Raw genomic sequence first — 12249 nt, forward strand, 5'->3', positions numbered from 1 at the left:
CTGAACCGAGATTGTATAAAACTCTAGAATGAGTTCAGTCTGTATTAATTAAGCTTTGTCACTTGAAACTCTACAGAGGATGATGATGCCACAAACAAAAGTTGGAAATTGTTTGTTTTTTTCCAATTTTAAACTGGATGTCAAAATGTTACTACAGTCTTAAATTTATCTATAATTGCTGTTTTGCAGTGAATGGACAACCAAGACCCCTAGAATCTAATCAGGTGAAATACTTGCGTCGAGAGCTGATAGAACTTCGCAATAAAGTCAATCGTTTACTGGACTGTTTAGAACCACCAGCTGAACCAGGGCTTTCCACTAATCTGCCTGAAAGTGGTAGGCAGCCTGGCTATGAATTGTTTAGTGTGATTTGCAGAATTGTTTGCTGTTTAACAGTGTGGAAAAAGGATGCTTGAATACTCGTGATCATTCTTAATTTTTGTTTGATGGTTCAGAACTTAATTTTTAATGCTTCAATTACTTCAGAGGCAGAATTTTTTTTCAAATGATCTGGAGTAAAGCACTTAGGAATGAAACTTCCGAGTCTGAGTTTTTGTTGCAATATATGAAGATGCTGTAACTAACCCTGTGAGGCACAACAACATTTTGAGAGTGCTTTGAGCTGAATTAATAGTTTGTTGTTGCTGAAAAGTTCTTTCTCCCAGCTGAGCATTCCCACTGCTTACTTTGGGCTAGCTCTGGTGCTTATCTTGTCTTGTTGCTAAGCAAGTTTGTTTCACTAAAACAGTTAAAAGCAAATTCAGCAAAAATTATATCCACTTTTTTTGCCAGGTTAGGAAATTGAATCCACACATTTTGAGCTCAGACCAGCATCAGAGCTGTCTCAGGGTAAGCACATCAGTGTGCAAGTAGGGATGGGAAAGGACTGTTTGGGGGAGGGCAATATAGAGAAGGAATTCTCCCAATTTTGAGGCATTGATCTCCTAGCTTAGAGCTGTTGTATTGTAAAAAAAAAAAAACCCTATACCTCTGTGTGCTTAACTACTGATGTTGGGTAAGGTGGACACAGAAAATGACAAAAAGTTATGGAGTACCGTATTGTGAGTCAAGAGGCAAACGATGAACTCCAGCCTTTCTTTTGGGGAAACTCTGCTTTTATATTTTACACTTAGAACTTTATTGGGTTTGTTGTTTAAAAATTCCCAGCCCTTGTTCCTAACAGTATAAGCAATTACTAATTTCAGTGGAATACCATGGCTTCTGGTATAAAACATTTGAAAGGAGGTTATGGTGGTGATCTTAGAACACAACTAGCCAGTCCAAACCCTACCTGCCTTGTTTATTTTTAAGGGAAAAGGCAGCACTCTTACTAGCTAATGGTTTTCTAAGTGATTCAGTGTTACATGTATAATTGCAAAGAGATTAACTTCCCCTGTCAGCTTAGGAGGAATTTGGGGAGGGGATAGAACAAAACAAAAGCTGCAGCTGGTAAAACACAATTGTTAATTGGATTCTATCATGTAAGTTTTCTTAATTTTTAATTCTCTGTAGTCAAGTCATACCAGAAAAATTTGTTTGAAGCTGGAGTCTCTGGCAAAGTGATACATGATACTGATACTTCACAGTCTCTGTAAATCTTTAAGTAACTGTGCAATGAAACCTAAGTTTTCTGATTCATCACAGTTTCAGAATATCACTGATGCATCACTGTTGTCCTAACATGAACATTTCAACAGTTAAAATATTTTACCTTCCCTCCCTGCCCCGCAATTTTAAAGTTGCTATGCTACAATATATATGCATGATGATGTTTCAGTTCTCGAAAATTAATAACTGGGCATTTTGTTTTGTAGATGCTGTAGATGGTAGGGAAGAAAAGCCTGCTGCTGCTGACTCTAATGTTAAGCCATCTACTCAAGTTATAGCAGCAAGCATGTCTGCATTTGATCCGCTAAAGAACCAGGATGAAATCAGCAAGAACGTCATGACAGCATTTGGCTTCACAGATGATCAAGTGTCAGGTAAGAACGTGTCTTATGAAAAGGGGAGCAAAACCTGTTCTTAATTGATGATTCAAATCTTGACTTGTAACAAAACATTTGTATCCTTGATGTGTTAAGCAGAGTTCTGTGTTCGCTATTTCTTTTCAGAATTCTCAAACTTATAATGTAAAGGTGTTGTACTATCTATGCTAACTTTTGTATACAAAATACTGCTCTTGGCTTTAGGGTTGTATTTAAGCGATTTTCTACTCCAAGCTAAAAATTTTAAATTGGAATTACTTAAAGCCATTGTGAAGAGCAGCTTAATTGGTATCTGCCAGCGATGGAGAAGTAGTATCCACTGCTCTACCTTAGGGTTTGATCTTGCAGTTCATGTTCTTGGCTTGTGCTTCTGCTGTTTGGGTCACTTAGAATGTTTTGTAAGACCCCGCTTTTTCTGTTGCATTTTGAGAGTAAATAGTGTCAACTTTTTCACTGTTAACAGAGAGGAATAACGTATTTGTCTGAATTATATTTATTCTTGAAGACCTGCATGACTGTTGGCCCTACCTAGCAGTATGAAAACCAATTATCCTAAACTGAATGCCATAAGCTTAAGGTAACTGAAGTTAGAAAGGCAACATAAAATGTAATAGGGAGTGTGATGCAGCATATAGAGAGAAGTGATTTTGCATAGAGTCTAAGTGGATCTGGCAAGGTTTAATGTAGCATTGAAACGTGAAAATAAAACTGCTGTTAGCTAGCAGGATTTGCTGTGTACTCTCAACTTTACAGCAATTAAGTTCTTTATGATGTATGAAGTAATGATACAGTTGGGTAAACTCATAGCAACTGGAGCTTGTTTCTACAGTACGGCTGCATTGGCAGAAACACGGAGTGATAGGAGTAGATCCTCACTGCGCAATTGGGACTGTGCAGGATCCAAAGCTGTACCTGCAGACAGAGTGGTTGTCTTCAGACTGGGGTACTGGTCAGTGGATCAGGCCTACTGAGTGATCTTTTCCTCCATGGCACATTTTGGGTATTGTCACAACATGGTTATTTCACAAACCAGATAAAGGTTTGATGGTGCTTGAAAACTTACGATGGGCTATCTCTGAACAATAAAGTGATAGAGCGTGTTCAGTGATTTGCGATAGAGACAGTTCAATGTTTGTGTCTCTGTAGTTCTTCTGACAGAGTGAACTGGCTTGACAATGCTTTGAATGTACAAAGAACTTCACATAGGACCATTTAAGCAAGATATAAGAAATCTCATTTCTAAAACTATAATCCTGCAGTTATGTATATAAAGGCAAAACCAGAAGTTGGCAGATTTGATACCTTTTCTCCCTAATAAAAATAACATGAAACCACAGTTGAGGGCTCTTTGCATGCGTATTTGTACTGTGTAAATGTAATGTACTTGAAAGTAAATTTGCAGCACTTCTAATACTTGTGCTTAACTTTAAGCATGTATTTGAAAATAGTGTCTCATAGGTAAAGAGCCAGGTTTAAGCTCCCTCGTTTATAATAAAATATTTTGCGTTTAATTGTAATATATTATACCTGTTCACATGCGTATGTCAGAACTTCTCACTAACGTAGAGAAAATCTGAGTTCTCTGTTTCCATGCTTTCTTTGGGTGCTAAATGGAGTATTTTCAGAATTATCAAAGCAGACAATTGCTTTTAGAGTGAAGCTTGCCACATGCTTTCCAGGAGTTTGGTTTTAGCACCTTCCATGGAGGTTTTCTGTCACATGCACTCTATTTGTTACTGGGGGCCACGTGGCCCACAGTAAAACACAAGTGCTTCTGGACAGTTTCACGCAGCCTTTCACCTTTACTCCAGATGAGGAAAAAATAGGTAGGTAGGTACATGTTTTGTCCAAACATAGCAACACTTGAGTGTATGTGTGCTTGAAGCTGTGGAAAACACGTGTTGTTTTGGAGGGTTTTATCACACAAATGGGTCATGTTCCTTGGAAGAAGGAAGTCTGAGTGACCTAGAGACAGGTGGAAAATTCCCTCTCCCCAAATATTTTTAAAGAAGGATTTAGATGTGCCATTATATTTACTTTCAGCCTGGGTGTGACAGTCTCGGATGTGTATCTATGGAAAACTGCAAAACACATTATAAACTTTGCAAAGGAATGGTCTTATATTAGACTTCTTTTATTCAAACTCTATTTATTTCATGTACTGTATTTTGTTCTTACTTCTCTAGGACCACCCAGTGCCCCCGCAGAAGAGCGATCGGGAACACCAGACAGCATTGCTTCTTCCTCTTCTGCAGCCCACCCCCCTGGTGTGCAGGCACAGCAGCCGCCATACCCTGGAACACAGCCACAGACTGGTCAGGTGGAAGGTAAGCAGCGTGTTTTTCTACTATTTAAGACGTGAAAGATTGTATACAAATCTGAGCAATCAGTAGCTATAGCTTCCAATTAGCAGACCCAGAGTGGATACCAAACTACAGATTCATCTGTGCCACTAGGCTGAGAAACTTTTTTCCTCGCATGCAATTCAATATAGAAACAGCAGATGGAGCAGTAGCTTTATACAAGGGGTTAGGTGGCGTAATATGAGGAGGACTTTCGTGGTACTGTTTCCTACTTGTGTCGGTGCTCACTTTTCTGCAGATTTATATACGAGACACTTTAAACCTATCTGAAGATCTTAGTTCACATCATACCCTGTGTGTTACGTCAAGCTTGCACTTGGCTAACGGTTAGCTTGTCTACTATGAATTAAAAATGTTGTTTACATATTGCTTCTTCCTAAAAAACCAGCCATTACGGCATTGTTTCTTTATTAAGTATGGCTGCATGTCAGTCAGGTTAAACCATTCATCAGTCTCGTATGCGTTGTCATTTTCTATGTAACCCCTGAGAGTCTCAGTTCGCTCTCCCTTTAAAGCTTAAGGTCTAAACTCTGGTGTTCAGGTTCCTTTGTACTATGCCTTTTACATGTTTTTTGACTTACAAAAATAAACCTGTTCAGAGGTTTGCTACATTTGGGCATCATTTTTCTGTTGATATTTTCTAAGAGCACTGAGCCTTTAGACCTGTGTAGTTCTGGATAAAACTAACTGTGGAATGACTGACTTCAGTATTTCTACCTCTGTGGGAAGTACAATATAATAGCGTTTATGTGTTAGTGTAGAAACAAGTTGCAACCCTCTGCTGCCTTCTATATTCACATAATACTGAGATATTGCTGAGGGGGATTATTGAGGGTGATCACAGCATCCCCAGTCACTTGGAATGTCTTGGCTGAAAGTCATCAGTAATGTTTTGATGGAGCAGAGTATTTAAGCAACTTGTAGTTAGGTATAATACTTAAGCCGGCACAAACGCTGTTGGTTGTTTTGCTGCTTCCAGCTTTTTTTTTTGTTTGCTTGCTTCATTAAGAATAGTCAAGTGATATAAAGAGACAGCGAGAGATACCTTTGTAGCTTAAAGATATAACTGTTTGGCATTTGTGTGTGGAAGTTGCTTTCGGAAAAAGGTGTTTCAGGTTATTCTGTCAGCAGCCAGAAAACTTAATATTCCAAAAATGTGTTCGCAACTACTGAACCTGAATTTGATGAATTTAGTTTTTTTACTTTATTTTTTCACAATAAGATATGAGGTTTTAAGTGTTAAACTAGACCTGAAACAAAGAAGTGAAATACTTAAAAGCACTAGCAGCACTAGGTTAGACTCCTGAACAGCTGTGTCACCGGTTTGGCTGGGGCAGGGCCAAACCACAGGACAATTTCTCTCTCCAACCAGCCCCTCCTCTGGAGAAAAGGGTTAAGGAGAGAGATAAAAGGAAAAGATAAAGTGGGCAAGGCCTCAGCTGAGTTTCAGAAACCAAAACTATTTTAATAATAACAAAATGAATATTATACAAACAACAAGATATTTACAAATGTATACAAGGTTCAGTGATCTGGCGCGAGGGTTAAACCACAGACAAACTACTAGGCACAAACTACTGGGAGCTGGAGCTGCCAACAGAGCTAGCAGTTACAGCAGGCGGTCAGCACGTTATGCCACCGGAGCGAAGCAGCAGTAGGAACTTATGGCAGGGAGCAGCAGAGTGGATCAGGTGCGAAAGCCACGATCCCAGCGATATCGGCTGACGGTGAGGAGCTCAAGCAGCAGCAGGTCTCCTGAGCGGCCCTCACAGCACAGTCCTCCTCAGAGCAGTAGATAACAGCAGCCAGCCGGATCCACCTGTCCCCTCAAGAGCAGCCCTCGCAGCCCACAATAGGCAACAGCTGTAACTCTAGGAACAGAAGCATCTGTAGCAATGGCATGGCAAAAGGCATGGGTGGCTCTGAGCAGCAGGGCAGGAGGTTCGAGGGGTCTCTCTCCGTATGCAGTTTGTTAAAGAGACATCATCCCGCCAAGAAGCTCCGTAACCAGAAGGATGTAGTGACATGCAGGGGGGGAGGAATCCTGTAATTGGCTTGCTTCTTTGTCAATCAAAACAAACCAAGCTGTTTTTATCTCAAACCAGGACAAACTGCTAACAGGAGGGAAGGGAAAAAGTACTTGTTTCAGCAGAACTCAGCTTATTTGGGAAAGAGGTTGTCTAGGCTCATGTATTAGAGTAGATTTAATGATTTTTCTAAACTTGAATCAAGGAAAGTTGAGTGGGGTTTGTGGTTGCTTTTTTTTTAATACTGAACTGTGCCATGCCTTTGCCCAGGTCCTTTTTTTTTTTTTTTTGCAAGTAAAAGTACAACAGCACTAATTATGAAGGTTATTTTTGCAGTTTTTATTATTGCCTCTGAAATACATTACATTTTCTTCACTGGATAAAATAGGATGATTCAGTTCTTCAGAAGAGATCAGAAGTCATTATCGCATTTTGTTCGTCAGAAATACTAGCAGGAACACTCACGCTGGATGTTGTGTGCATATGGTAAACAGCAGTCTCCTACCAAAGCTGGGGAATACGTGTGGTTATCAGCCTCTGAGTTGTTTTTCATAAGCTAAGCTGGTTTTGCCTGAAGTGTTTGAAAACTTTCCTTTGAAACATGGAGTAGTTCTCCATATGTCGCTATATGATAGTATCTTAGTCCAGTGGTGATTTGGGGACCTGTGATGTCCTGCCCTGCTGAGCTGAGAACCAGTGCAAGCGTGTGGCCCAGCCAGCACTGTGGAACAGGACTGGCTCACAAAAATAGCACTGCTGGTGCAGAGCATGTTCCTGTTTTTAAAATCAGTTTTAAAATACTAGTTTACTTAAAACACTTCCAAGCTGGGCTCCGCCTTCCCCCCTCCAGCCGCCCCTTCCAAGTATTTTGTGGATATAAGTAAAATGTTGATGCCCATCACGTGTTAGTAATTCTGGTATATCGGGATTATTTTCTGATGGCATTCTTTGCCAATAAATGATGTTATGACGATTACGGTTGGTTATCGGATGTTGTTATTTGTGAATACCAGGTCACCTCACCTCTATATGCTGATGCTGATGAATGGCTTATCTTTCCTGATAAAGTTTTAAGCACCCACTAGTTTGAATTAAAGCGACTTCAGTACAGTGCTGTCTCTTGTTGGCATGCCTGTGCTTTTGTACCACTAAATCCAGTCACTGAACATGAACACACAGGAACCACTGACATACAGATGTGGGCACTTTTTTAGTCTTTGCTGAAATAGATGTAAAAGTTAATTCACATAAGCACTTAATGATCTTCCAGGGAAAAGGCCGTTGTGTGAATATACCTATTCGGTCTCTTTTCTGAATCAAGCTAAATGGCTGTTTGGGTGCACAGGAACAGTGGTCACTGCTGGCAGATCCTTGACTGCAATAAGCATCACCAAGTGCAAAGCCAGACCCTGATGCTGTGGCTCATCTTGTTTTCAGAGTAGAAATCCAGTAAGAGGGAAAACTGTGTGTGTAAGGACCCATAGGATTCCTGACAAAAAGCTTTGGAAAAACTCCATGCTGTTTCTTTCAGGCTGCCTGACCTGCGGTCTCCAGCAGATGCCAGTGTGGTCTCTTTGCTGGCCTGTAGGTAGTTATCCCAAGACAGGCAGCCTCCTGATTGTTCTACCAGAACTCCCCTGTAACAACGGAGTTTATGAAACTGGAAACACGCATTCTGAGTTACTTCGTAATTCTTAATTATGAAGCTAACAGGCTCTAATTCCCTTCAAGCCTCACGTTTAGCACTCTCTTCATCCCACAGCAGCTGCATACCAAATAATATTGTGAACAACTGTGCCAACAGTCTGGTTTGATCACCTGAGTGTGACTGTTGCTTTCAGCTGCAAGTAACACAGAGGCAAGAAGAAATAAGGAGTCTTTTAGAGCAATGTGCACAGGGGGCTGGGTGGGCTTAGAGCAGAGCTGAGTTGCTTTTGTCTTGGTGCAGTTCAGAAGATACAGCTTACTGTATATTTACACAGTCTGCTGATCTTTGCAGAATGAATACTATTATAAGCTGTTACTGTACTATTGAAGTTTCCATGTCTGCTCCAGTTCAGCTAAGCTTTAGTTTTAGCAGATAATTTTTTTTTTCTTTGACTTTGCCTGTTACTAAATTGAAAAACAGCAGAAGCATAAAGCCTAAACAGGGTCCATAGGTTAAGTGTAAACAAATATTCTGCCTCTTCTTTCCAAGAAACTGGAGATGGTGAATTTAGGAAAAAGTCACATTGAATTGGAATACTCAAGCTGAAGGATATGTGGTTTTATATTTGCTTTCTTTTAAAACTTGGCTTACAGCAAGTCAGATATTAAGAGATGGATGACTTATCTGGAAAATGTGGTCAGAATAAACAATGTACAACTCTGCTTACAGTGCTTTAATGCAGAAATGGTCTTAAAAACTTGATATAAACACAATCTGAGAACACATTTAGGTTTCGAAGTACTTTAGTTTACACTGTAAGTTCTGCAGCAGTTTTCAAGGTGATTAAAAATTCCTGCGGTTACCCACCAGAGTAGCACTAATTTAAGGTGCATAGCTTCTGGCATTCTCTGAAGATGTGAAATAGTAAGCCTGACATACCAAATTAGGAATATTTATTCTGTTGGAGATTAATAAACATCATTTAGTCTTCAGAATTACATTGTTCAAAAACTAAACATCTGTAGCTAGATTTCCACTGGTAGTTAGGTGGAACACGTATTCACACGTCACTGTGTTCAGATTTTTCTAATGGAGTTTTTACATGTTGTGAGAAGTAGTTGCTATGATTTTGAACTGTTAGGATGTGGTTCACTGTGTGTTTTTAATGTAGCGACGGTACTGGGCTTCAACTAAATATGTTTTTAACCCACAGGTCAGATGTATCAACAGTACCAACAGCCTGGTTATCCTGCTCAGCAGCCGCAGGCTCAGCCTCAGCAGCAGTACGGTATGCAGTACCCAGGTAAGCAGCTCACTCAAGCGGCCGTTTAGCTGCAGAACCTCTCCTTCAGTGCCTGACCCCGTGAGCTTGGGTTCCTGAAACTGTGGGGCAGGTCATGGTGCTGAGCAGCCTGAGTGCCTGTGGGTTCTGATGGGAACAGCACAATTCAAATATTACCAGTAAGAGAACACTGCAGCTGTCTTAAGTTTTTAAAACAGAGGAGTTCTGGTATCTCAGTCCTACCTGAAGTCTGCTTTTGGTCACAGTCATTAGTCATCAGCAGAATGCATTGTTAGAAAGGTAGGCAAAACGAATCACCTAGGCATGAGCAGTCTTCAGGATTAACTTCTTCAGTCTTGGGATTCTAGCAAGCGAGTGATTAAAACGTGCCAATGTAGCTTCCTTGTATATCTCCAGGATCTAAAGATGGCCCCAGTTTCTTGCATCTAGAATGATCTCTGTGTGCAGAATTTACTGGTGCAAACACTTATAGTGTCAACTTATAGTTGTCACTTAGTAAACCCTTAGCTGTTATACTGTAATTTCAGAGAAATTGTCAAATGATAGGTTTTCTTAATTGTTAATTTTGCTGATACCTCAAGTAAAGGTGTCAGTAGACTTTTAGCAGGAGAACATTTTACTGCCCTAGTGGTTTATGTGCAGTCAAATATGAAAAGCTGGATTTTGCATATACCCAAAATAAACTTGACTTCAGAACTTTCAGTTAGTTAGTTACTTTAGAAGCAGCTGGCATCTAATAATGCATCTTATATGCTGGGAATCGTAATCCAGCTGACATAAAGGGATGAACCTGTAACAGCAAATTCCATAACAAATTGCAAGTTGGTTAATACTTTGAGAAAATACAAAGCATTTATCATTCTTTGTTTCAAACAATCTTCCTTAAACTAAACTGAAGACTCCCATATCATTGAGTGACTCAGACTAGAGCCCATATGGCCTTTTCTTGGTGTGCAGTGTACACAGTGGGAGTGCATCGGTTCTGATGTAGCTGAGAACACTTGCATTGCTTATGAAGAAATTCCATGTTTATCTTGGATAAGAACCCTAGAAAACTTGGAACTGAAGGTTTGTGCCTCAGCCCTTGTTCCTGTGTGCTGTGTGAGAGCTGCTCGATTTGAGTCTCTAAATGGTATCTTGTTCTCTGCAGATGACTCACCCCCACATTTGTAAGTAAGTAGAAGACAGTGACAGACTTTCTGAAGTCTAATTTCAGAAGAAGTAACAAGGCTGTTGGAAGTAGAAGGGTCTATCTGACTCTCTTGAGGCTTAAAAACTTCATGGGGGAGGGGAAAGAAAAGTTTCTGTCTACTTTGTAGTCATATCATACAGTCATATAATCCATTATTAGAAATTAATTCATTAGAAGTTCCTGTGAAAGCTGTAGTGCAATGTGACTTCTGCATTGTAATCAGCATCGTCTTCAAGTAAGAATGGAACACCACCAAAACTGATCTGGGGCTTCTAACCTAATCTTTCAGAAACAGTTTGGTGTGTTGGTTTTGGGGGTTTTTTGGTTTTTTTTTTTTTTTTTGGGGGACTAGTGACAGCAGCCTTTGAAGACCTTGACTCATAAGATGATTCATAAGATTTTTTTTCTTGTTTGTTTTGCTGTTTTTCCCATGAGTCTCCTAGTGACAGCAGCCTTTGAAGACCTTGACTCATAAGATGATTCATAAGATTTTTTTTCTTGTTTGTTTTGCTGTTTTTCCCATGAGTCTTGTCGCCTTTCAAACCCATGTTCCCCTAAAGCAGGATCCATTCCCACTCTTGTAGATCTACTAGGCAACTATGGGGCTATTTACTCAAGGTAGTAAAAATGGACCCTTCAGAGGTTTGTCTTATGAGTAAATTTTGATCCCAGTTTCAAGGTGAGTTTACTCCAGTGTGTTCTTCAATCCTTACTCTTTTCATTTAGGGCTGTGCACTTTTAATAATTTGTGTGTCTGGTGTTTAATGCTGACAGGATTCCAGTCACTGGAGAGGTTTCATTGCAAGTAGCTGCAGGTGTGTTTCATGACGGACGAAAGTAGATTTTTCTTAATAAAAGGACTTTACGTCATTTTAAAGTTTTCAATAAGATAATTCATTTTGGAAGAATTCCTCTTGAAAGATGGTTTTATACAGAAAACTCAAGGTTGGGACATGTTTAAATGACAATGTTGTCAAAAGTATTCTGTTGTGAACAATTTTTTCATATTTAACTTTAAAGAATGGAAAACACCTATGATTTATGCAAAGGTATGACTTATATTAAACCCTAACAATATTTTCATGACAGTTTAGTTTTGAGTTATTATTTGGAAAAAAGGTTGCGTTTGCTTTATTTGCCAATGAAGATGTTTTTATTTTCCGTGTGACATGATGGGAAAGTACTATTTGTCAATTTTTTTTTAATTTGTCGGTCGCAGGAGAACCATTCTGTACTAAATATTTTCAGTGTTGCTGTGCTGCCGTGGTAGTACTCCAAAAAACAGGCAGCGTGCTTATGTGAAAGGCAGGAAAACTTGCTGTTCATTCTTGGTTTGCCTGTTCTGTGCTTAGCAAGTTGTTCTGTGTTTGTCACTGTAAACAAACAAACAAAAGGTATTTCTGCAAGCGCCTGTGGTTCTTTGCTTTCTCTCACCCACCTTGCTCTTTGCCTTTCCAGCAGGCTACAGTCAGCAGCAAACCCCCTTGCAGCAAGCCCAGCAGTTCCCGGCCTACAACCAGCCGGCTGCCCCAGCCCCGGCCGCCACCTTCCCCGGGCAGCCGCCGCAGCAGCAGCTCCCGGCACAACAGCCAACACAGTACCCGGGGGGCAGTTACACCCCACAGTCCTACACCACGCAGGCCTCTCAGCCTGCCCCCTACAGCGGCCCTGCCGGCGGCTCCCAGGCAGCACCCGGGCCCTTCCAGCCACGGGGCGGCCTGACCCCCCCGC

The 12249-nt window shown here is 40.5% G+C and overlaps 1 protein-coding gene across 1 annotated transcript in view; it reads left to right on the plus strand.

Annotated features, from left to right (window-relative positions):
• TFG (TRK-fused gene) overlaps window positions 1–12249 on the plus strand; it is a 24917-nt gene that overhangs the window by 12445 nt on the left and 223 nt on the right. Inside the window, exons 5-9 of the mRNA XM_010135365.1 lie at window positions 190–336; window positions 1815–1982; window positions 4172–4312; window positions 9237–9326; window positions 11977–12229. Coding sequence (XP_010133667.1) covers window positions 190–336; window positions 1815–1982; window positions 4172–4312; window positions 9237–9326; window positions 11977–12229 — 799 coding nt within the window. The remainder of the gene's footprint in view (window positions 1–189; window positions 337–1814; window positions 1983–4171; window positions 4313–9236; window positions 9327–11976; window positions 12230–12249) is intronic.

The sequence above is a fragment of the Buceros rhinoceros genome, unplaced genomic scaffold (assembly GCF_000710305.1).
Source record: "Buceros rhinoceros silvestris isolate BGI_N320 unplaced genomic scaffold, ASM71030v1 scaffold3514, whole genome shotgun sequence".
In the NCBI taxonomy this organism is placed as follows: Eukaryota; Metazoa; Chordata; class Aves; order Bucerotiformes; family Bucerotidae; genus Buceros; species Buceros rhinoceros.